The sequence below is a fragment of the Botryllus schlosseri genome, chromosome 12 (genome assembly GCF_051294905.1).
Source record: "Botryllus schlosseri isolate E-star chromosome 12, Bs_hap1, whole genome shotgun sequence".
In the NCBI taxonomy this organism is placed as follows: Eukaryota; Metazoa; Chordata; class Ascidiacea; order Stolidobranchia; family Styelidae; genus Botryllus; species Botryllus schlosseri.
In genome coordinates this window covers 23,237,392-23,264,169 of record NC_137247.1, presented here as the reverse complement: position 1 = coordinate 23,264,169, position 26,778 = coordinate 23,237,392, and the positions used below count along the sequence as shown (strand labels likewise).

Sequence of the window (26,778 nt, the reverse complement as noted above, 5' to 3'; positions counted from 1 at the left end):
GGTCACATAATGCCATAATGCTGAAGTACATTTTGGCGATTTAAACGTCGCTAAATGTACCAACTGGGGCAATCATATGATATAATACTTCAATAAAATCAATATCATCCGTGGCTTTGCCAATAATTTTGAAGAGGTGTTGCCAGGGAATATAAGCTTACGCCTTAACGATCTTGACCAGACCAGGCATGTATTCGTGTATGAGTATTGCTACATTGGTATTGGGCAGAGTGTAAGACAGGTTTTTATACTTGCTAACGATATTAGGCTACCCCAAAAGTTATACAGCTGTAGCCAACACCTCGATCGCACGTATCTGGTTTTAATGATACAGTAAACATATGAAGTGAAGATAGACCCCGTACGCTAGCTAGATTTGTCACATCAAAAAACGATATCAATATCATTGATTGGTTGAATCGCTCTACATGCTATGTATGTCGCTCGAGATGTTATGTGATTGCGCGTCAGCTCACAGGAGAGAGTCACTATATATTCACAAACGGAAAGTTGGATATTTAGAGCAAAATTTTTGTAACAAAGCAAGTAAAATCTTTGAAATTGTCAAAGTGGATGCTCGTTTTGAGTTGGTTTTTTTATGCTGCCGGCGTCATTCATAGAGTGGCCCGCAGTTGAAATGCAATAAATTCGAACCAAAGATGTCATCATGAAGTGAAAATTGTAATATAGGAAAAAGGTTCACAGTGCAGAACCTACCAAGGTTCTGTTGTGAACGCGAACCTCCAAATTCCCGAGGTTCACACACAGAACGCGAACGTGAACCTCGCGTTTACACCATCCCTATGCTAATCATTCACTGTAATACAGAAAACAAGTTACACAAAATCGATCGGAGGCGTATCATATCATATCATATCTGGTATTAACGCACACGATTGTTTTTCAGTTTTGGATATCATAATTAATTGCGAATTCCAGTAAATGTTCCATCACGAGGCCGGGTATCGTTGATCCCATTGATTTCGATCTAAAGAAAAAACTTTCGCATTGTAGGATAACATCATTTTCCTCATTGTCTGAATATCAGGATGGTTGGAAAGATAAAGAGTTCGGACTTGACATATCTTGATCAATTCAACGAGTCCAGATGTAATACGCAACGCAGCCATTCGGTCGAGCTGATGAAAGAATTAGAACATGATCTAATAATTGAAGATGCTCTGTGGGAGCAGAGAACTTCAATATGCAATAGTCGGCAGTAGAGGTTTCAAAAGAACTTTCTATATCAACCGTCTTATCACTGAGTGCGGCGTCACATAGGATCAGATAGCTTATGCTCAATATACCATATTTACATTACACACGAACTCCTTCTGTCGGCGCAACCTGGGTTGGTGGATTCTGATCATAGACCAGTGGTTCCCAACGTGGGCGATTTGGCGGTCTAGGGGGGCGAAAATAACGAAGGGGGCGATAGGGGGGCGAAAACGGACGAAGGGGGCGATAGGGGGCGAAAATAACGAAGGGGGCGATAGGGGGGCGATGGCGCGTTAAAACGGCTATATTGGAGTCGGGACCGTAACTACCGCACCCCAAACCGCCCAATTAGGGGTGGGGGTGGGGCCGAAATCGAAGGAAGCCCAAAATTATTTCGTGAATTAACATGAATGATAGAGTAATTTTTTAGAAATTCATGCGACTTTTTCAAAACTTTTTCGTGCTGGGCGCGATTTAATATTTTCATGTATCTTGATGTTGGGGTCCCCCGTCACCCAACAAAAATACGCATGATTTCTGGAAATGGGAGACTTAGGCGTCGGCCATTACTGCGCCACGCACCAAGAAATATGAAGTTAGATGCCCTGTAACATGCGACTCCGACAAGTGTGCCAGAACGATCAGCAGCGAGAAGACCTTGGCCGAAAAGGAATGCCCTTGTGCTGACCGAAAACTTCGATATAAATACATATATGTTTTGTTTAATTGTCCATAAGCGCCTCAATGGCTGGCGTCGAATGTTCCTGTCCTGGCGACTTTAACCGTACAGGACAAATGCCATCCCACAAGGAAAAAATTATTTGCCAGTAAAGAAATACCTATATCAGGGGTCACTAACACGCGGCCCGCGAGGTCATATTTTGCGGCCCGCGGCCTGATTTGGAGAAATTTTGGAAGAACGCTCAGTAAACCATTTCGAAATTTCATTTTAAACATATTGTTGTTGCTGTTCAAAGTTAGCCATTCTACTGTGCCCAATATCACTTCGGTTCGGCATGGTAATATCATTTTATGAAGGAATAAAAGTTATGCGGCCGTCGACACTCATTTCAATTAGGAAGTGTTGGCGGCTGTCAACATTATGCAAATTGAATTTACGAAATGACTTACTAATTAATGAAAGATTTGAATTATTCTTGAAATTTTCTTCGCGCTGCTCGCGCTTCAATACGAGCTGATTTTGGTTTTAGTACTGCAGTGTCCGTTGTAATCTGAATCCCACAGTACAGATGCGAAAAGCAGAGAAAAATGATGCGCACAATAAAGAAATACCAATACTCAGACATGGGGTAATCGCGATTAGTAATCGTAATCGATTACGACGATTACAGCATTTTCAAGTAATCGTAATCGCAATCGATTACATTCGAAAAAAATCCAAAGTAATCGTAATCGTAATCGACTACTTCGCATATCTAATCGATTGTTTTGTGAAAGAACGATTACTTTTTATTTGTACAATGAATATGACATATCCGAACATTCGAGAACAAGGAAGAGATATTATACTAGGTTATTGATAGCGCAAGCGGTTGATTTTCGAACGCCACTGCTCATTATTACGTCAGAAATATTAGCTATGCTCGTCCTTGCGTAAGAAGTATCCGCACGTAGTAAATATATATTCGATGTACATTGTTGTGTCATTGTTAGAACAGTGTAAGCCAGGGGCGGGCAACTTCTCCAGTCGGCGGGCCGGATATAGGAAAATTAAGAACTTGGCGGGCCGGATTGCTGAATCGATACATTATTCGCCCATTTATCCACATATACAAGGAATAAATCGTATTTAATGAATGCATTTTAACGACAATAATGTAACTTCAAAGCCATTTCTCGCCAATAATGTCGATGAAAATGTGGATTTGAGAACAGCATTGTCATACAGGCACCACTATATCTTCTTCTCTCTGATCAATCAACACACGGTGCAATTCTTAATTAAGATTTCAAGGCGTTCGATAAGCGCGGTATTCCCCAAGTTTACCAAGATATCAAGTCCTCAGTAGAGGTCGACCGATTATCGACCTGGCCGATTATCGCGGCCGATATTTGGACCCTTCCCGATTATCGATATCGGCCTATGGAGGCCGATATCTCGGCCGATATTTTGTATATGGAAAGATTCAAAAATATTGGAAATTCAATGCTCCGTGCTCTCAATCTCAAGAAATCCACGACGCAAAGGGCGATACGTTACAGATTTACCATTGCGGGATGAGTTTAAAACTGAGTGAACATGCAGAGAAACTATGCTTCCTGCATTACAACTACCTCCACTGGACTGATCTGCAATTCTGTATCGCGTTTTGCTTTTTGGGTTAGCCGAAATTTCAATGAATGTGCACAATTAAGCAACAATTCTTTTTATTTCAGTTTTCTCGTTTGTTGCTCAGCTTTCTGTTGCATGTAGAAGTGCCATCTTGCCTAATATACAATATTTTTGGCAAAATAGTTCTCTGCTCCTTCCATTTTAATATCGGCCTATGATATCGGTTATCGGCCTTGTGAATGTGCCGATAATCGGTATCGGTATCGGCCTGCAAAAATCAATATCGGTCGACCTCTAGTCCTTGGTCATTAGATAGCGTGGTTGTTCACTGTTCAGCTATGTGGCCTATTTTATCTCGATATTGAATTCTTGCGGCCCGCGTCTTCCACGAAATTTAAAAGTGGCCCCCGACCCGTTTTGAGTTGGCGACTCCTGGCATAAGCGGTGTCTTACAGAAGCCTAGAAGTGTGCCGTGCTACAAGTCGACGGTTACGGAATCAAAAATAAGAAATATCGACCTCGTGTAAATGACCATTTTAGTCGACAAACACCATCCTGATTACCACAAATGACATTAGGGCTGAGTACATCGTAAATGCTGATAATGCAACAAGTCTTCTCGCTTCGACGGATTTACGCATAAGCTCCACCCTCGCTCGCTGCGCAAGTGCGCATACATGTGTATAATGACATACAGTCACTAACATTTGACGTATGTAAGCAAGTAGTGGGGAATCTCGGATGATAACTTGGGCCGCGGGCCACATCATCATGTAAGACGGAAAACTGTCCGCGGGCCGGACAAAATCCCTTCGCGGGCCGGATCCATGTGGTAATGTGGTAACGTTGCTATTCTTCGAAGTTACATGGAATGTCTGTATTGGCCGTTCTAGTCTCGAGTCATATGACTTGGTTCGAGTCATGCAAAATGACTCGAGTACAAGTCGAGGTAATACAAAAAATAACTCGAGTCAAGTGTAGTCACCAAAAAATCGCGACTCGAGTCGAGTCATGACTCTAGTCATTACAACCCTGGGTAGTGGGGCCCCATAGGGTGGTCAGTTTTCAAGTTGATGAGTGAATTTCGTCAATAATATTGGTAATTGCATTATCTTGCTATTCATTCAGATTTACCGGTAGAGCTGGGGGCAAGTAATTCATAATTATAGCATCTGGTATGTTGTTTTAATTTCATTATTGTATGTTGTTAATTCGTGACCTCCCGTCTTTTATATGATCAACAACAAAAAAGCATGCAACGAACCCCCTCTTCACATTAGACACAAATATCTGTGTATGAATTATCGCTGTTACCTGCTCAAGCAAAATGCAGATCAACATTCCGCGCTTGGGCTATTGCAAGATTCATGGCACGAGATATCTGGGCTAATTAGACCTAACTTCGTCACGTATAACATTTACTCCAACGTCCCGTTGTTTCGGAAAATTTCAGTGGAGAAAACCCTCTCCCACTACATTGCAAGGGTACTTATACCATGAGGTAATTTTAGACCGTGGTGCACCAGACCCTTAAGGGAGATAAGCGCCACTAACACTTTTAACCATATTAATAATAATAATAACATAATCAAAAGATACTGTAGTCGCCCAAACGTAGCAGACTAAAAGAAAAACTTTCGTGTGACGCACACACAAATTGCCATATCTTCATTCCTCTGTGAGTGCCCCGGGTGGCATTTGCATTGTTGGGGCTCTGATTGGAAGGACCGGACTATTCGTCACGCCCACAGAGTGCGGCTACTGACAATGGACACATACCCAACGTTTTGGCCAAGGTCATTCTTTGGTAGCACACTTTGTGGAGTGGCATGTTGGCCGAAATTGCTTACGTCTTTTGGTGTGTCGTGGCGGGGTAATGACCGCCACCGAAATGCCTATTCCTATAAATTTGCATGCTTTTTTTCTTGAGGGGGAGAGGTATGCATTTCAAAATCAAGCTATTTAGAGACATTAAATCCCGAAGCTGAAGAAAATTTTCAAGTTAATTAACTCTCTTGAAAATATGTTGATTTACAAAATACTTTTGAGTCCCCTTAGAGCTCGCTTCCGGTCCTATTGGGGAGTTTGGGGTGTGGCAGTTACGGACCTGGCAAGAATGCAAATCGTTGGGTGCGACGGATAGTCCTGCATAGAGGTGGGCAATGGGTTCATTATGACGTAACAAGCAAATGACGTATAACTTATAAAGAAAGTTGTTATCTCATTAGACCAGGGGTCTTCAACACGCGGCCCGCGGGCCGCATGCGGCCCGCGACCTGATTTGGAGAAATTTCAGAATAACGCTTACATTTTGAAATGCTGAAATTGATTTCAGTTTAAACATATTGTTGTTGGTGTTCAAAGTAAGCCATTCTACTATGCCCAATATCACTATTCCTCATTATCTAATACGGCTTCGTATGGTAATATCATTCCAAGGAGGAAGAATTCGCTGATATGAATGGGCAATGGGCATATTGCCTTGATGTGCAATGGTCCACCATTGCCGAGACTGGTGTGCTTGAAAAACGATTTCGGGCTCCCCAAAAGACCATGCTTTACGAGGAGATAGTTTTCCAGCTAGTTGGCTACCGTGTCTCGCTAACCCCAATATCGATTCTTTAATCCGGGGGTGGCCAATCTGCGGCAGTAGAAGGAAAAGTATGCGGCCGTCGACACTTAATTCAATTAGGATTGTTGCGGCCGTCAATATGCAAATTGAACTTGTGAATTGACTCCCTACTTAATGAGAGGCTTGACTTATTCTTGAAATTTTCTTCGCGCTAGGCGCGGTTCAATACGTGTTAATTTTCGATTTTAATATAGTAGTGTCCTTTGCAATCTGAGTCAAACAGTACAGACGCAAACAGCAGAGGAAAATGATGCATGCGCCCCATAAAGAAATACAATTTTTAATCGTGTTCTCCTCATCATGAATGAAATTTGTTTCTGGTAGGCCTGCATTTGGGCGAATCAAACAGGCTATATCTCCACTATACCGACAAATCCGATGGGAGGTCAAGAAATAATTGCATACAACAAAGGGGAGTAATAAGAATTGGCACACAAAGATGCAGCACCGCATTATTAACTTCTCTAAGTTTCCGAATACACCCCCTGCATCAGCCCTACCGGTGAATCTGATCACAGTGGCCGAGAAAGGATAAATATTTGATTGTAATATGTCAAACTATGCTAATATTCATTGACAAAATTCCCTAATGAAAGTGAAAACATTTTCGCGCTTGGCGCGACTACAGAACTAATCCCTGTGGCGGCTCTTCATAACATGACTACTCACTATTTCGGTGCGCATAATACACCGATATAAGTAAATAGATTAGTCCGGAGTATACCGGCAATGGACATGAACAGTTTAACGTGGGTATTTGGCCCCATTTAGTTCATTATGCGGCCGCAAGATAAATGAGTAATCGAAATGCGGTCGTGAATAGCAAAAAGGTTGGTCACCCTTGTTATAGTTGCCACAGAGTGTTGTCAGGCATCGTGCGCAGCTCATAGTTCAAAATAGAATGAAATTGATGATCCTGATATTTTTTGTTGTATTTGTGTTTGTACAATAAAATATTCTTTCCTTTGTGGTGACTATGCCCGTCGCCCATGCTAGAGAGCACAGAATTGTACTAATTGTACTAACGTAGAGTTATGAAACGTGGTTGTTAAACTGCGTTGCATATTTTAATCTCGATATTGAAGTCTTGCGGCCCGCGGCCTCAAGGAATTTTGAAAAGTGGCCCGCGACCCATTTTGAGTTGGCGACCCCTGCATTAGACCTTTTCATCGCAAGCCTTATTTATATTGTCTTTCAATATCTCTTCTGAAATTAGTTCTAAGAAGTAAAACAAATGTAATCGGGAGTAATCGTGATTACTTTTGAAAAGTAATCGTAATCGTAATCGACTACTTCCTGATTTGACTGTAATCGTAATCGTAATCGTAATCGCGGAATTCACAAGTAATCGTAATCGCAATCGATTACATTCGTCAAGTAATCACCCCATGTCTGCCAATACTTAATCGTTTTCTTCTCATCCCGAATTAATTTTTTTCTGGTAGGCCTACGTTTGGGCGAATCAAATATATTTCCACTATAACGACAATTCTAATGGGAGGTCAAGAAATAACTGCATGCAACATAGGGGACTAATGAGAAGTGTCTCACCCAAAGAAGCACCACAGCATTAATAACTTCTCCAAGTTTTTGAAGATTCCCACTGCATAAACTCTACCGGTGAATCTGATCACATGGGCCGAGAAAGAGTGAATATTTGATAATAATATGTGAAACTATACTAATATTAAATGACGAAATTCACTCATGAACATGAAAAAATTTTCGCGCTTCGCGCGACTGCACTACGATTCCCTGTAGCTCTTCACAACATCACTATATTCACGATCTCGGTGCCCATAGTAAGCCGATATGAGTAAATAGCTTAGACCGGAGTGTACCAGCAATGGATATGGTGAGTTTAACGTGGATATTTGGCCCAGTTTGTTTATTACCACTATGCACCGGAATGCGGCCGCGGGCTACATTAGTAGTCGAAATACGGCCGTGAATAGCAAAAAGGTTGGCCAACCCTGTTTTAGTAGGTCCAGAGTGTTGTCAGGTATCGTGCGCAGCTCATAGTTCAAATATAATGAAATTGATAAGCATGATATTTTTTGTTGTATTTGTGTTTGTTCAATAAAATATTATTCATTTTTGGTTACTATGCCCATCGCCCATGTAAGAATGCACAGCATTGTACTTGCGTAGAGATATCATACGCTGCGTTGGCTATGTTAATCACGATATTAAATTCATGCGGCCCGCGGCCTCTAAGAATTTTGAAAAGTGGCCCGCGACCCATTTTGAGTTGGCGACCCCTGACCTATATGAAATCATGTGCGTCTTTTAGTTTTGTACGTTTTGACGATTTCCATATCTTCTGACATGGCAGATATAGGAGGTCACGAAATAGCATCATGTAAAGAAGTCAATATAACAACGATTCCGCCCGAAGATGTTTAATTATTATTTAGGGGTCCTACCTTTTCCAACATACCACATCGACCATATTGACCGATTCAAACATGAATTATATAAATTTGTCGCGCTTCGCGCGTTTAGGCGTAATACGGTGACTCACCAAACGCTACATGAAATAGGGTATAGCTGATATGTAACGACAAAAAGCCCACTAGCTGAGGGGGGTCTGGGGTTGGTTTATCACCCTACGGGGCCAAAGACCAGCATTTTTTTCGGGGGGGGGAGGGGGCTAATGAAGTTCTGTTTTTCGGTTCCCAATATTTGAGGGGCGATGATCGGTGTGGAGCTTCAAAAGGGGGCGATCAGTCGAAAAAGGTTGGGAACCACTGTCATAGACAAATGAATGAAAGAATGAATCGCTATTTCGACGACGCTAAATACCTCGTCTCGATAATTTTTTGCACAAATCGAATAATCCATTACACGAGGAGTGTCGGACGAGAATATTAGGGCTCATTTCAGTATAAATATAGTATTCGATTCAAGATAATGTGTGAACCCTGCTGCCACATAATCGGATATTTATCCAGCGATGATTAATAAAGTGAATTAATATTAGTATGATTCAGATCAGCGGTGAGGGCCAGTAATTTCAGATAACGGTTAACATCTATGGCAGTGGTTCCCAACGTGGGCGATATCGCCCCCCAGGGGGCGATTTATCGGTCCAGGGGGGCGAAAATAGCCAAGGAGGCGATAGGGGGGCGAAACGGACGAAGGGGGCGATGGCGCGTTGAAATGGCTATATTGGCGTCCATGACCGTAACTGCCACACCCAATCCCCCAATTGAGATGGGGTCCGAGCTCGAAGGAGGCCCACCTTATTTCCTGAATTAACATTAATTATACAGTAGTATTTAGGAAATTTAGGCAACTTTTTAGGCAACTTTAGGCCATTTCGTGGTCACATATTTCTTGCTTATTGGATACCCTTCCTCCAAGAAATAATACGCATGTGGTATAGAAATGGGTATCTCGGCGTCAGCCATTATCACACCATGACGCACCAAGACATATGAAGTTTCAGGCCATGTAACATGCGACTCCGAGAAGTGTGTCAGAACGAGAAAACCTTGGCGGAAAAAGACTGCCTTTATGCTGACCGACTTCGATATATATATACGATATACATGTATATTTAATTGTCCATAGGCGCCTAAATGGCTGGCACCAAATGTTCCTGTCCTATCCAATCAGAACCCCATAAAAAATGCCATCTCGCAGAGAAAAATTAACTGCCAGTGCAAAAATGCCAATTCGGAATCGTGTGCGTCTTTTACTTTAGTAGGTATAGACGATTTGAATATCTTGTGACATAGCAGACAGGCCACGAAATGTCATTACGTAACGAAGTCATTATACCCACGGATCCGCCCGAAAATGTTCAATTAGTATTTACTGGCCCTACATTTTCCAAGACACCTCACTCAGCATTACCGGTAAATCTGAATACACGAGCAGAGAGAGGATAAAAAATTAACAGCAATATATATGCAATTCCCGATCATATTGACCGATTCAATCATGAATGATAGAAATTTTTCGCGCTTTGCGCGAATTAAGCCGACTAGCTAAAGAGTCCAACAATTTGTGCTGAGAAGTTGCGGTAAAAAGAGGTATCGGGGGAGTTTGGTCTGAGGGACGCAGAAGTTTGCTTTATCGCCCTATGGAAGGGGTCAAAACCAACGTATTGGGGGATGGACTGACGAAGTGCTGTTACGGTCCTTTTAGAATCAACTCGGAGAAATCACCTTTTTTGTTAGTCAACTCACCAAAATTTAGCTGGAAAAGTGTAATTTGGAGGTCGAGCCCAAAAGTTCACCTTTTTCTTAGTCAACTCGCCGGTGATTTCAGTCTGTATGCCCATTTTCGTGTTCCCAATATTTGGGGGGCGATGATCGGCGTGGAATTTGAAAATGGGGCGATGAGTCGAAAAAGGTTGGGAACCACTGATCTATGGCATCATCTTGACGTCGTGATCGGAAATATATTTGTGATTATTTTAACGTCATCAATTCAATTCAATTTTACAGCTTTCGCGGGAAGCGATTGCATTATTTTCGTCAATGAGATGTCGTAATGTATTAGACATATACACATTGTATATATACATCGTATCGTATCGTATCGTACGTGGTCAGTGAGAACTGCTAAATCGTTCGGATTCGCATCGTAAGTCAGTTACGGATGTCATGAAACACTGACCTGATACCCGTTCAGTCCTCTTGCGAACGAATCTATGTCAATAGTTTCATAAATCGGATAAAACACGACCTCTTCAACGTTATGATCTGCGATAAAACGTCCCAACTCCTCCGGATGCTGCGACAGAAGTCTGTTATCGAGCCGTAGTTCCAGGTGTTTTGTCTGCGGAGGAACATGTGGGTTTATTCTTAGGCCATGAATTTTATTTAGGTATATATAGGGTCCTAAAAATCCTGGACCTTGTGAACTCCGTGATCAAGGAATAGCTGTCATCTGTTGCCGTGCCCGCAGAAATATCCTTCATGGCTTATTATTGTCATGGCTGATGGGATCATGAAAAACTAGCGGCAAATAGATTTGTGATTCTTATCCAGGATTCACTATATGCGTTCACTCTATGCGATTTGTCGAGTGTGCTACATTATCTGTGTAAAGAGTGTTGTGATATTATAACACCCCAGCTAATATAGCCAGTTGCCCGACATTTGAGCATGCCACACGCCGAAAAACGACGATGCGCATGCGAAACTTTGGCATGTGACTTTACAAGTCCCCCCAAATTAGCCCGTATACGCTAATTCTAACCCTGACCTAACCTAAACCTAAATCTAACCACAGCCAATCCGAATCAATTTATTCAAGTTCCGCCTGCCAAAGTGTTTCACGATAGTGCGTAGCATGTTCATATGTCCATTGTCTACGTACGAATCAAGACATATTACAGTCGGAGATCGTTGTCTCATGGTGTGATCAGTTGCCCTGCATGTCAGGCCTTGACTATCACAAATCCATTATACCAACTGCTCGGAATTCGATTCTTTTACTCTTACAGAGGTGATATCGTTAGTGGTTCGTGTTCCGACTACTATTTGAATGCCAATATCGAAATACTGGATAAATGAAATAATACATATATTTGATTTCACGGCATCGCCGCTTAATTCAATCCCTCTGAATGTCCTCAACTTCCACACTAATATCAGTCGATAGCTATTGACCAAATAAAGTAGTGCATACTCTCTGATCAACTCCTACTCAGGCAGAACCGTTCGAATAAAGAGTCTTTGTTCAGAATGCCAGTCAGTCATTACGCCGATGTAGCGTGACTCGCAACCAGACATGGGGTAATCGTGATTAGTATCGTAATCGATTACGACGATTATAGCATTTTCAAGTAATCGTAATCGCAATCGATTACATTCGAAAAAAATCCAAAGTAAGCGTAATCGTAATCGACTACTTCGCATATCTAATCGATTTTTTTTGTTAAAGAACGATTACTTTTCATTTGTACAATGAATATGACACAACCGAACATTCGAGAACAAGGAAGAGATATTATACCAGGTTATTAATAGCGCATGCGGTTGATTTTCGAACGCCACTGCTCATTATTAGAGCCCGACCGATTATCGGCTCGCCGATAATATCGAGTCGATATCACGCTTGGAGAGAAATATCGGTATCGGCCATTGAAGGTAAAAAAATATCGGCCATTTTCGTGACGTCACAACATGGTGGCAGGGAGTCAGAGAAGTCGATCAAAGACGTGAGGACGGTAAATTATAAAAATGGATGGCCAAGCTGCATACAGGCAGTAGGCGTGCCTATCTGAAAAATATTATAGATAACTAACCACCGTTATGGCCCACTGACTTCGTGGGAATCCCCTGCAGTAATCGATCACCATGAAGACAGAGAGCAGCTGGTCTGGATGGATAGTTGTCTGCAGAAGATTTCAGTCAGTAAGAGAAATGAGAACTTCAATCATGCTGGACTGACCCTCGTGATGATAGAGAAAAGCGTCACGTCGAAACATTTCTCTGAAGATAGTGCTATTGGTTCGGTACCAACAGAGCTAATTATACCAGTAATGTATGAAGTCGTCTGACTGAGGCCTGCCGCCTGCGGGGCCACCATGATAGGAAATATGCGAGCATAGAGGGCAAGAAAATCAAGCAAACGTGGAGTAAAGCCAATAATTGATACGAAAATTTTTGATTCCGTGATGACATTGGCCAATTATTATTGATCAATTGATTGTTGAAATGCTGGTCGTGGTCAAGGCCTAAGGGGATGGGTGGAGCAGTTGCAGACGTGGACAGTTTGAGTAGATTTGCTCATTCTCTTCAGCTATTTGTTAATCATGTGGTGAAGGCTCCAGGTGCACTGCCAGAAGAATATGAATATTTAGTGAAACCATGAAGGAAAGATCCCCTGCAAGGGAGCGGTGGAACCGAAATGAAGAAAGATTTCCAATTCTTGCTGTGCCACTAACTATGGTACCAAGTGAAAGACTGCTCACTGTGTTTAGTACTATATACATCATTTATGGAAGACTACAGAAGTTCACTCCTTGGAGAAAGGGCCGAGAAATTGTGCTTCTTGAACTGTAATCTGCAACTGCTGGATTGGAGCTTTTTTGATATATTTTTATAGCCCCTAAATCATTTATTTCGTGTTCAAGCATATCAATGGCTGCAAAGTTGTTGAAACAAATGCTCTGAGGTGTTAAATATGGGCCTTGAGCTAGATTCCACATCTTTTGAATATCGGCTGAATATATCGGGGTTATCGGTGGAGGCACTGGATATCGGTCTTATCGGTATCGGCTCAGAAATCCAATATCGGTCGGGCTCTACTCATTATTACGTCAGAAATATTAGCTTTGCTAGTCCTTGCGTAAGAAGTATCCACACATAGTAAATATATATTCTATATAGGCTACATTGTTGTGTGATTGTTACAACAGTATAAGCCATGCTGTATATCAGGTTATCCATACACTCCAGACGCCACTACCTGGCAGCAAGATAATAATCACCACTCTCCCTAGTTTCAAATAGTAACTTATGTATTGATGTTTGGTTATGCTTATAGTTGAACGCAGTTTGACCGTTGCTGCTTGGCGAGCAGTAGGCCTATCTATGTAGTATACGTATGTATTGTACGTACACCGGACAAAGATTTGAAGTTTTGTACTCGTCGAATAAAACATTACGCTGCGTTTATATATCATAACCGAGCCGTTCATTGCCGTTTCTCGTAACGGCATAACCGGCAGCTTGCAGTAACTGTATTAAGTGGAACGTAGAATTTTAAGTTGACTTTATCTTGTCCTCATATGACTACTTCAAATGGGCGCCAATAGTTATTTCACAATTCTTCACTCGACATTTATACCTGCCGCCATAGCACCATGTAAGCGTGGGTTGTAGGTACAATCAGAACCAAAACAGCAATTCGTCCTCCGCTCCAAACGTTGGTATTGGTAAGGTTGTAACAGGTTGTACAAGGTTGTACAATGTTCAGAGTCGCAAGTCAATCTACCCCCCCCCCCCCCGAGTCAAGTGCGAGTCCAAGTCAGCTTGCATAGGGTCTTAGGTTCAAACCTCTTTTTTCAACTCTGCTCGAGGGATATTGAATAGCTCGTGTTCATAACATCGTATTTTTCGTCAGGTTTCACCACAGTGTCCTATATGGTGTCGACACAAGCAAATCTCACGGCTCAGTGAAATTGTATCACGTCACAATTTCCATTCGCCAGACAGCATTGTTGCGTCTCAATGCCAATCTCCATAACAATGAAAAATTCGAGGCTGATTGTGGGGGTTCCAGGGCCACGAGCGGAATAAAATTTATATTTTCGTAATCAGTGCAGAGTCAGCTTTCGATTGATACCAGTTTTACCAAATTCAATGCTCGGCAAGCCGGTCAAAAATTACCGTCAAATTGCCTATAGCCAAACGGAAATGGTGACGTGATACAATTTCACTGAGGCGTGAGATTTGCTTGTGTCGACACCATATAGGACACTATGGTTTCACAGTTTACGGCCCCATTTCCAAGTTTCAGGACTGATAGACGAAATACAAATAATGTGGTAACATTATTATTCTTCGAAGTTACATGGAATGTCTGTATTCTAGTCTCGAGTCATGTGACTTGGTTCGAGTCATGCAAAACGACTCGAGTACGAGTCGAGGTAATACAAAAAATAACTCGAGTCAAGTGTAGTCACCATAAAATCGCGACTCGAGTCGAGTAATGACTCGAGTCATTACAACCATGAGTATTGGGGCCCCATAGGGTGGTCAGTTTTCAAGTTGATGAGTGAATTTCGTCAATAATATTGGTAATGGCATTATCTTGCTTCATTCAGATTTACCGATAGAGCTGGGGGCAAGTAATTCATAATTATAGCATCTGGTATGTTGTTTTAATTTCATTATTGTATGTTGTTAATTCGTGACCTCTCGTCTTTTATATAATCAAAAGTTACTGTAGTCGCCCAAACGTAGCAGACTAAAAGAAAAACTTTCGTGAGACGCACACACAAATTGCCATATCTTCATTCCTCTGTGAGTGCCCCGGGTAGCATTTGCATTGTTGGGGCTCAGATTGGAAGGACCGGACTATTCGTCACGCCCACAGAGCGCTGCTACTGACAATGGACACATAGCCTACCCAACGTTTTGGCCAAGGTCATTCTTTGGTAGCACACTTTGTGGAGTTGCATGTTGGCCGAAATTGCTTACGTCTTTTGGTGTGTCGTGGCGGGGTAATGACCGCCACCGAAATGCCTATTCCTATAAATTATGCATGCTTTTATCTTGAGGGGGAGAGGTATGCATTTCAAAATCAAACTATTTAAAAACATTAAATCCCGAAGCTCGAAGAAAATTTTCATGTTATTAAACTCTCTTGAAAATATGTTGATTTACAAAATACTTTTGAGTCCCCTTAGAGCTCGCTCCCGGTCCTATTGGGGAGTTTGGGGTGTGGCAGTTACGGACCTGGCAAGAATACAAATCGTTGGGTGCGACTTATAGTCCTGCATAGAGGTGGGCAATGGGTGCATTATGACGTAACAATCAAATGACGTATGATTTATAAAGAAAGTTGTTATCTCATTTAACCTTTTCATCGCAAGCCTTATTTATATTGTCTTCCAATATCTCTTCTGAAATTAGTTCTAAGAAGTAAAACAAATGTAATCGGGAGTAATCGTGATTACTTTTGAAAAGTAATCGTAATCGTAATCGACTACTTCCTGATTTGGCTGTAATCGTAATCGTAATCGCGGGATTCACAAGTAATCGTAATCGCAATCGATTACATTCGTGAAGTAATCACCCCATGTCTGCTAGCAACACACCACGTAAACTGCGCTAAGAATGTATATTTCACTTGAAAAATCATGCAACATATTACAATCGATTTTAATGCGTGATAATCGCTGTACTTCAAAGCTCCGAACTCAAATTTCTCACAGTGCCATGCACCATCATCACTTGAGCCAAGTGTAACTCACAAGTCGTAGGTTCCCCACCCCTATTGTGTACAATGGGGGTGTTCGAAAATAACTGCGCCTTCGTGCCTTCTCAGATGTCTTCACTCCTCTCAAGGAGAGCGCGCCACCAATATGCGAATCAATGATCTAGGGCAGTGCTTTTCAACCTTTTTGAGCTCCGTTCGCACTATTTTTTTCAAAAAAATTCATTCGCTCCTGCCAGCCAGAATTTATTACACAAAATGAAAATGAAGAAACTTATCACTTTTGTATTCGAAGAGCTTCATGGGGGTACAGAGCTTCATTATTTTCCATTCAGCGTATCGTATTATTGATTAATCATTAATCAAGCACTAAAATCACTGCACTCGAAAAATCACATATATAACACTCCCGTTGTTCTCAAGGAGTTCGTTGTTTCCAGGGGTGTCGTGCAATGATTTCCTTCGAAGTTAGGGCGAACCCATGAACAATATTCACTCGCAACAATATCACCAAGTCGACATGTTACGTCATCGTGATGTGAATGTGTTCGCATTTAGAAAGCAAAAAATAGTAGAACTGCGCTTGAATCATAACATCCCTGTTGAGACTTGCACCCTTAATTCATTTTCTGACAACATTCGAAAAGATGCTTCGCCGTACGAAGGTATGATAGCCGATTGGATGGTACGGTGGGCGTTAAGATCAGGAATGCATTGCTATACACCAAGGGTCGGCAACCTACGGCCCGCGGGCCGGACCCGGCCCGCCAAGCGAAATCGTCCGGCCCGCGACATAATATTTAGTTATCAAAAGAATACGGCCCGCCGTTTCACAATGCTTTTCAATCTGCAGTGCCGCACTGCTTGGAAAGAATGCGGTATTGCTATCATAAAAGGCTCCTACATCGTATTAGTCTATTGTGACGCCATTAAACGAAGGCGGTTGAAGTAGGTCAGTAGGAGATGAAGATTGTCTGTATAGAGTAGAATAGATCAGTGCTTATCAATCGGGTGTATATCGAAACCGAAAGTGTACCATACTTTTTAACGGGTTTACCGATGGGGTGTGACAAAAAAGGTGTCCTTCCTCTGCTTCAAAAATGCTTGGAACATCTCAGACGCAATGACAAAATCTCAAACTAACACTGTTTAATTACAGATAACTAGCCTCCGTAAGTTAGTTATCCATAGTTTAATTCCCAAAAGGCATTGTGCGCCAAGACAAAAAACCTGAAGGGTTTTCGCCACAATGATGAAACCTGTTAATATGATTTTGTCTCACAAACGGAATCACCAACATTGTTACGCAAGATATTACTAGAAGCATAGAATCAATATGGCGATGTAATGTATATCTGCCATAATCGCGCATTAAGTCGAGCAGCTATGCTTGCACGAATCTATTAACTGAGAAATGTAATAGCAACTTTCCTCGAAAATACGAATATCGCGGACTCATAATCTTATAGTCGAAAATGGGTATCTAATCTTGCTCTCCTGGTACATTTAACGTCACATCTGAACAAATTGAATTTGCAACTTCGGGGGGAAAACAACTGAATACATGAAATGTTGAGGCGCATTCGAAACAAATCTGCGTATCGGGGAATTTCAACAGAACAAAGAAAATTATGCTCACTTTCCTATACTGGAGGAGAGAAACCCTAGTACCAACGCTATATTTGTAACTGTGATACGAAATTTAATTACTGAATATTCACCCGCTTTACCGACATTCCTTCTATACAAAATAAATTCTTAATATTCAGTACTCATTTGATGTGGACGCCAATAGCATTGCCTGAAAATTTCAAATGGGCTTTTTTGAAATGCAATGCAGTTGGATTGAATGACAAATTTCATACGAAGAGCATATCGCTACATGACTTTGATAAAGAGTACGTTCTTGAAATTTATCTTTATCCCAGCATGTCTAACAATGCAAAAGACATTGCATCGATTTTTGGTAGCACGTACGCATGTGAGCAATAGTTTTGAACAGTAAAATTCACAAAGAGCAAGCTAAGATCACGTATTTCGGAAACCCATTTAGAATATGGTCTGATTGTTGCTTCATCTGACTTGTTGTCAGAAGTTGAAAACCTTTCACAAAGCAAGCTGCGCCAATTGTCACATTTATTCTGCGTTGTTGAAGTGTAAATACTTGTGTTTTATGATTGGTATGATTGAGATTGCAGCAATGTAGTATAATATACCGAAGTAAGCGTAAATATATATTATTAAGAAAAATTACGGCCCGCCAAAAGTTGGACACTCGAAACTTGGCCCGTGACTAACAAAAGGTTGCCGACCCCTGCTATACACACCCACACAATCCGAGTAATTGATGACGGTTATTTATGGATAGGCTTAGGTTTTATTCCCTTCTTATCTATGCAGTACACAAATCAACATATCTTTCAAGAACAACTTGCGGTATCCTTGTGTTGTCAAAGCCAACACTCACACCATATTGAATAACTATAACTTACATAAGATTCATGATTAACACACAGTTATATCGGCCCGGGTTGCCAACTGCGAGATGGCTCTTAGGTAGGGTTACCATAAGTCCTCTTTTGAGAGGATTTGTCCCCTTTTTTGAAAGTGTCCTCGGAGCATGCCCTTTTGTCCTCTTTTTCGAGGTTTTGCCCTCTTTTTTGAGAATTTTTGTCAAGTTTACGGCGGACTCGACTGATACGTCGTAAATCAGCACCGAATTAACATTCCGGCGGGTATTTCGAGAGCCGAGCCGGGAAGTTGACCTTTATTTTTAGTCAACCGAACACGAAGTGGGAAAAATGTACCATTTTATCAGGATTCTCCTCCAGTTTTGCAAGTCTGAAAATTCTGAAAAAGTGTCCTCTTTTCAGATTTCCAAAATCTGGTAACCCTACTCTTATAGGGCAATCGTACAACATTGGCAAAGTGATTGAAATATTGCCAAATTAACTTCACTATCCCAAATATCCTTATACATAACGGGTAATAAGTTTGAACAGTCGAATTAAGCTTAAATTAGGCAGCAGAAGGAATATCGTAATACATGCGTCTTGTTGGATTTGATTTTGCTCTGCAGAGGGTGCTCAAGCTAAATCGATGGAGCTCAGAATATTACAAAGCTTTTAGTACAAAGGCGGTAAGAATACGAACGTTTCCCGTGGATCAGCGAGCTTCGTAGCATCACCAATTAATTATATGTATAGGCCTACGTCTTTACGATCTCGACTCGACCTGAGATCATCAGTCCAAGAACAGGAAAGCGTATCAAATCCTAAATGGTGCAGTTAACATTACAAACAGGCTATTGCAATGGTCAGTAGATAATCCGACAGTGACTTAATAATTCGATGTAATGCAAGATAAAGATTCATCGGGTGTATGACACCAACCTGCTTACACTAATTTTATTTTTTAACAACCTCTAATACTTGGTTAGGTACACGAGTAAACAACACTTGTTACAGATCTAATGAGCTAATTATTATAGTTATAGAAACGACAAATTTTGCTGTTAGCCAACATGAATATGTGCCAAAATTCCAATATTTTGCGATCAAATATGCCAAATGCCAACACTGGTATCGGCTACTATTACCTACATTCGTACAAGGTTCGTACTCCGTACACGGAGGATGTTTCCGAGTCCGGGCAACTGATACCGATTCCAAGCAGTGACGTAACCCTCTCGCGCGGAAATATTCTCTCAGACTTTGCAATATACCCACATCGGTAGCGTTCCTCACTTGTAAACTAGAAAAGCCCAGCTACCAACAAGTTTTTAGAATTGCTTCCAAACGACAAAAGTTACGGTCTCATTGTACTTAATATCGTATTAAGTTTATTTGAATTATTTCACGTCAGAAAAAGTGAGAAACATGGACAATCTTCATTCGCACTCATCCTGGTTCTTGATTCGCACCATTCGCACCACGCTTGTCATTCGGACTCAACCGGATTTTTCATTCGCACCATTCGCACCGCGCTTGTCATTCGCACTGAAATTTTTTTCATTCGCACAAGTGCGAACCGTCACACAGGTTGAAAAGCACTGATCTAGGGCATTGGTTCTCAAACTTTTTTAGACACGTCCCCCTTTTTGATAGTGAAAAATTTCGCGCCCTCTCTATCGTGATATCGCAAAATACTAAAGAGAGGAATCAGAATACTAGCAATCTCAAAGGATAGTTCGATGGCATAGGAAGCTATGACCTTTGATGAGAGAATTTTCCTCTATGAAGCGAATCGCGAAAAAATTTCAGGTAACAGCATCTTCGCGCCCCCTTCAGATGTTTTCAAGTCTCCCAATTTGAGAACCATGGACCTAGGGGGTGATGTTGCCAGGTTGGTAGTCTGTACTCGCCTGGAAATGTCAAGGCTGCTACTGGTGAAGGAACAGAGTTTGTGTGAAGTTTGTTTGCCGTGTGTATGTCTCGTATTGGTAGGACGTCTGCTTTCCGTTATCAGGTCATGTGCATCGCTAATATGAGAATGTGAGTTAGGTGTATTATAGGGTTACCATATTATTGTGGCTCAAATTCTGGACACTCTTTAGTGCCTGTTAGCGGGTTTCGAAATGAGGATTGAACAGCAGTGGAACATAGCTCAGGAATTGGGTCATCTCTAATGTGAGCTCTGGTGATTGCTAGGGTTGGTATTCTCATTTGGTCTGCAACAGATTTCTTCACAGGCCGGATTAAATCGTCTGGCGGGCCGTTTCCGGCGCCCTCGTCGTGTGTTTGACAACCTGCTATATTTTTAAGTCGGTTTAGTTATCGTTGTGTGTTGCAATCAGGACCGGAGCAACATTTTTCAGCCCCCTCTAGCCCCAAAAATACTGGTCTTGGGCCCATAACAAGGTAATCAATACGAATCCCAAGGGACTTACTATATGCATCTGGTTTCTTTATCCATCTAGTTTTCAACTTTTGTGAATGAATTCCTTCAATAATATTTGTTTTCACCTATTACCATACAATTGTGATCCTCTGTCCGCCAAATGTTCCGAGTTGAAGGTGGAGCTGGTGGAGGTTGATGACTTCAGAAATGCGGGGAACGTAATTGTGCAATAGTAAGTCATGTTCATGTCACACGGATAAGACTAATTATGTGCCGAAATTCCGGTTGGCACCAGCAGGTTGCACATATGGTGGTTTACAGCTTTTTATGATCGATTTCCCATTCGAAAATGCTCCGTTTCCCAGCACAAAATTTTATAAGCTAATTACTAAAAAAAGGTCAGCACATTTGCCCATACTTACTCCAGGCTTATTCTGGAAGCTGATTAAGTTGAACATATTCGCGATCCCCAGAATAAAGGCAAACGACCCCCAGGTATATTACCACTGTCATCTTGACTGACGCGTCCTAACTGCCTTAACCGGCTCTATGAATACGCCGTCGTCTAATAATTTCTACTACAATTAGACTTCTATCAGTAAATCAGGGGCGGGCAACATACGGCCCGCGGGCCGGATCCGGCCCGCGGACTGTTTTCCGTCTTACATGATAATGTGGCCCTCGGCCCCAGTCTGCCGAGATCCCCACTACTTGCTGCTCACTAGGTCCAATTTCCGTCACTGTATGTTATTATATACGTGTATACGCGCATCGTGCGATAGCGGAGCTTACGCGTAAGTTCGTCGAAGCGAAAAGACTTGCATTATCGGCATTTACGATGTAGCCTTCTCAGCCCTAATGTCGTTTGTGGTAATCATGGTGTTTGTCGACTACAATGCTAGTCATTTACACCGGGCTGATATTTCTTATTTTTGATTCCGTAACTGCCGACATGTAGCATGGCACACTTCTATAGGCTTTTGTAAGACACCGCTTATGCCAGTGATTGCCAACTCAAAACGGGTCGAGGGCCACGATTCAAATTTCGTAGAGGACGCAGGCCGCATGCATTCAATATCGAGATTAATTAGGCCACACAGTTGAACAACGACGCTATCTCGTCACTTACTAAACCCTAATGAATTGATATCTTTGTAAATTTGGGGTACTGGACTTATCGAACGCCTTGAAATCTTAATTACGGATTGCACCGTGTGTTGATTAATCAGAGAGAACCAGACATGGTGGCGCCTGTATGACAACGCTATTCTGAAATCCACATTGTCTTCGTCATTATCGACGAGAAATGGCTGCGAAGTGACATTGCTGTCGTTAAAATAAAATTCATTAAATACGATTTATTCCTTTTATATGTGGATAAATGGGCGAATAATGTATCGATTTAGCAATCCGGCCCGCCAAGTACTTAGTTTTCCTATATCCGGCCCGCCGGCTGGAGAAGTTGCCCGCCCCTTCAGTAAATGCTGTTTATTTTCATTTATTTTTAATAGCATTTATGCGAGGACATTTGGTTTCTATTCTAAAATCCATATATACGACTGTAAATCGTGCGCAGCGCGAATAAAAAAATCAAGTGGAAAAAAGCTGCATAAAAATAGCATTGTTTATGTTGATTTACGATTTCAAGTGTTCAAAATTCAGGACATTATGGCATATTTTAGAATTTTCTTCCGGACATAGTTTGAACATTGAAATTCCGCACATATCCGCGAAAATCCGGATGCATAGCAACCCTACGTTATTCGCCGTTTTTGTTATTGCATCATGGAATATAATCTTATATATAACCGCATGGGATTGTTTCGGTGTGTTTCGTTTACGAGTGTGAGCAGGCGGCAATCGCGAAGAGACGGGATCCCGAGCCCATTAACACATCCGCGTTTCCGTTACTGCTTCGTACGCCGTAACAGGGACGGTACAGAATTAATATGACTTTCCAGACAGGTCAATAACATGTTCAATAGGATTGGCATTTATTTAAATCTAAAAATGCAGACCTATGCGTATAGCTTATCATAGACTCACCAATTCGATGTGGGCTGTACTCTCCGAATTGAGAATCCGCAGACCGACACCGTAAAATAAGGTGAGACGTTGTATCTGAAATCACCAATATCAAGACTTCAAATGCATGGTAACGTGCAGTCGTACAGTATAGCATACAATATTACGTACCTCCAAGTTACCAAGGCCTTCTTGCAAGGCGCCAAGATCCATAAGGCTTGGGACTGTCAAATAATCCGTACTCATTACGGCGAACTTTCGCGTTATTGCGATGATTTCCTTCCAATTTTCTGCAGAAAGCAGTTTGCTGTCTGCGACTTTAACAACGTCGATCTGTATTTACCAATCAACGCAATTTAGTGTGAATAAATACAAACACTCAAGATTATAGATATTAGATCCAGAGCAGTGATTAAATAATTTTTTAACAACAAAACATCCTTTGCGATATCTAAAATGCCCCACTTTATCCTAAAATTGAAAAGAGCTATGGGCAAGTTTGCAATTACCTGCTATTTGGTTACAACAACATCCCATTCACAAAGGAAGGTGTGTTTCTGAGGGAAATTAGTCATTAATAATCTTCACTCTAATGAACTAGTAGGCTGACCTGGTGATGTTTCAACATTTTCTGAATTTGTTCTCGCCGCGAAATCAAACGCTTGAGTTTATATTCTATTGATGTATTTCGACTTAAAACAGTCTTTAGCATGTCAAGATAACAAGTAGATTGAATTTCTGAACCTTATACTACGACTTTTATCTAGCCCATACAGCGAAAATGTGAGATTTTGGTCAAAATAGCCACATGGATTATCTCCAAAATAGAGCCAATTCAATAAAACCAAGGTCATATTCGGAATCAGTGCCCTTCAGAACCCCCAAAACAACTCTTACATTGTCTGCCTAAAATATATATGTTTACCAGTGTAATCATTTCCTACTCACTGTTTTGAAAATACTCACTTATCAACGTCTAATATTTCTCAAAATAGCAAAATAAGCAATCAGTGACAGTGACATATCTGACCCGATTTGTACGAGAATTGCCAATAATCTAGGAAGGTGATAAATTGAAACGGAAATGTTTATTTCCACGCAAATATAGGTCTTAGAGCAGTGGTTCTCAACCTTTTTGTCTTCGCGGACCCCTTATGGAGCTTCACGGATCCCCGTGGACCCCCGAGATTTAGTTCAAATTAAGCTCTATTATAGTGCAACCGTGCTGTGCACTACAATAGACTGTGTATATAACAGCTGTAGGCTAGTGATAAACAGCAACAAAATGACTGTTCTTGAAAATAACATCATAGGCCAGTGGTTCCCAACCTTTTTGTCTCCATCCCCCACTTCAGATTAATTCCGAGCCTTCAAAGCTTTTGTCGTTTAGAGGAAGCTATTTGCTTGATTGAGTGCACAAGACACACAACCACACCACTACGCAACGCAAGACAATCGCCTATAACAGCAACATAAAAGTATTGTGAACCAGAGGTGGTCAGTAACGAAGTACTTCTACTTTTTGAAGTACTTGAAGTATATTTTGACTACTCATACTACTTTTTAAGTAGTTATGATCTTAGACTACTTCTACTTGACAGTTTTCAGTTTTGTAGGCAAAAATAAGCGTAGAATACCTACTTACTTACTTACTTGTGAACCACCACTTCACTTCTACTTGAGTAGAAATTCCAGCGATACTTCTACTTCTACTTGAGTAGCGACTGTGACTACTTTGACCACCTCTGTTGTGAACCGATACCGGTAACCCGCAAAATTTAGCGAAAGCGCTATGCACGTCATACTGGTCGTGCTTAATGCGATTGTGACGTCATCATTGGTTTTCCGGAGTTTAAAAGGAGTTTTTGTAAACAACACGCAATATAATTTTCGATGCATACATACCAGAGCACTTAACTGGTACCGGTAATTGCGCATATGTTAGGTATAGGGTTGTTCAGAATTGACCGACTTTCAAAAAGTCCAGGTTTTCAGTCCGATTCCCATGCCTTATACCTTAAAAACATATTCTGGCTACTTTTTTTGTAACTCGTCCCCTGCGTCCGTGTGCACATTGAGCTGGAAGAATAGCAGCTGAAAATAGGGGATTCCCCTAAAATTTGAGTGTCACGATTTTACCTAGCCTGGTTAAAGTGACATATAACATGGATTTATGCAGCTGTTGCGGTTTGGAGTGCTACAAAACCCCACTATTTAAGGCATTCCTAGTTCAGGATATCATTTCCATATCCCACACTGCCTTACAACTGCTCAAAACTACCTAAAACTGATAGTCATTTTGTTGGATCACATATCCTACACCCCTCAAACCTACCCGGCACTGTTCATCAATTTCCTGGATCCCCATGTGCAAGAATACAACTGTAAATGTAACATCCACTGACAGCCACATAAAAACATCACAGGAAACGAAAAAATAAGGCAAAGAAAGAGATCAACTTGGCAAAATATTACATAAATCAGGTGGATGAAATGGTTGATTTCGAGAAATCTGCATATCTGTTCCGGTGATCTTCCACAGCTTGTAGGAGGCTCGCTCGCTGTTTTTGTCATCCGTTATGAACGCAGCATAGTCGGTATTCAATTTTACCATACGCTCTGCTGCATCATTAAAGTGCTACAGGAAAAGCACAGGCTGATGCATCATTTGAACTGCTGGAACTTTGGAATTTAACAAAATCTGTTAGAGCTCTTGTGTTTGACACAACATCCTGAAACACTGGTAAAAACAAAGGTGCGGTTCCGTTACTTGAAGAATTGATTAACAAGAAAGTTTTCTACAATGCCTGTCGCCATCATATTTATGAACTGGTCATTCGAGAGGTTTGGAAGTGTTTGTTTGGATCGACAACCACAGGCCCTGAAAACACGGATTTTAATACCTTCAAGAAGAAGTGGAAACATATTGATAAATCAAGAAGCTATAAAACGCTGCAGTTTATTGAAGGCAGCTGGTTGGCGATGAAAGCTGATGAAGCAAAGCAAGAAATAATTCCACTGATGAAACCCAATGATGGAAAGCGGAAAGAAGTCTTGATAAGAGATGACTACAGAGAATGTGCAACAGGCACCTTGGCGATTTTGGATGACAAATATGTTGATCATCGTTTTCGCAAGCCTGGTGCTACTCATAGCGCTAGATGGATGAGTCAAGTCTTGTACTGTCAAAAAATGTTCATGCTTCGTACGCCATAACGGGGACGGTACAGAATTAATATGACTTTCCAGACAGGTCAATAACATGTTCAATAGGATTGGCATTTATGTAAATCTAAAAATGCAGACCTATGCGTATAGCTTATCATAGACTCACTAATTCGATGTGGGCTGTACTCTCCGAATTGAGAATCCGCAGACCGACACCGTAAAATAAGGTGAGACGTTGTATCTGAAATCACCAATATCAAGACCTGCAGTTTATTGAAGGCAGCTGGTTGGCGATGAAAGCTGATGAAGCAAAGCAAGAAATAATTCCACTGATGAAACCCAATGATGGAAAGCGGAAAGAAGTCTTGATAAGAGATGACTACAGAGAATGTGCAACAGGCACCTTGGCGATTTTGGATGACAAATATGTTGATCATCGTTTTCGCAAGCCTGGTGCTACTCATAGCGCTAGATGGATGAGTCAAGTCTTGTACTGTCAAAAAATGTTCATGTAGAGTGAGCAAATGGACTATTCTGAATAGTTCATTGAAAAGTTGGAACGAATCAATACATTCATTGCTTTGTTTTATGTTCCAGCTTGGTTGAAAACTGGTATTGCATGTGACGCACCTTGGAATGATCTCAAATTCCTTCATGGCATGAAAAACTCTTCATTGTGCGATCTCACTGTTGCTGA

General features: G+C 41.3%; 1 protein-coding gene across 6 annotated transcripts in view; it reads right to left on the bottom strand.

The window, feature by feature from the left end:
• Positions 1–846: 846 nt before the first annotated feature.
• The window catches only part of LOC145452325 (uncharacterized), a 97,588-nt gene continuing 71,656 nt past the window's right edge, over positions 847–26,778 (bottom strand). For all 6 annotated transcript variants that reach the window (XM_080330533.1, XM_080330535.1, XM_080330536.1 and 3 more), the window contains 4 exons: positions 23,085–23,246; positions 22,935–23,009; positions 10,773–10,934; positions 847–1,139 (listed from right to left, as the gene is read on the bottom strand). In XM_080330533.1, coding sequence (XP_080186659.1) covers positions 951–1,139; positions 10,773–10,934; positions 22,935–23,009; positions 23,085–23,246 — 588 coding nt within the window. In that variant the 3' untranslated portion in view covers positions 847–950. The remainder of the gene's footprint in view (positions 1,140–10,772; positions 10,935–22,934; positions 23,010–23,084; positions 23,247–26,778) is intronic.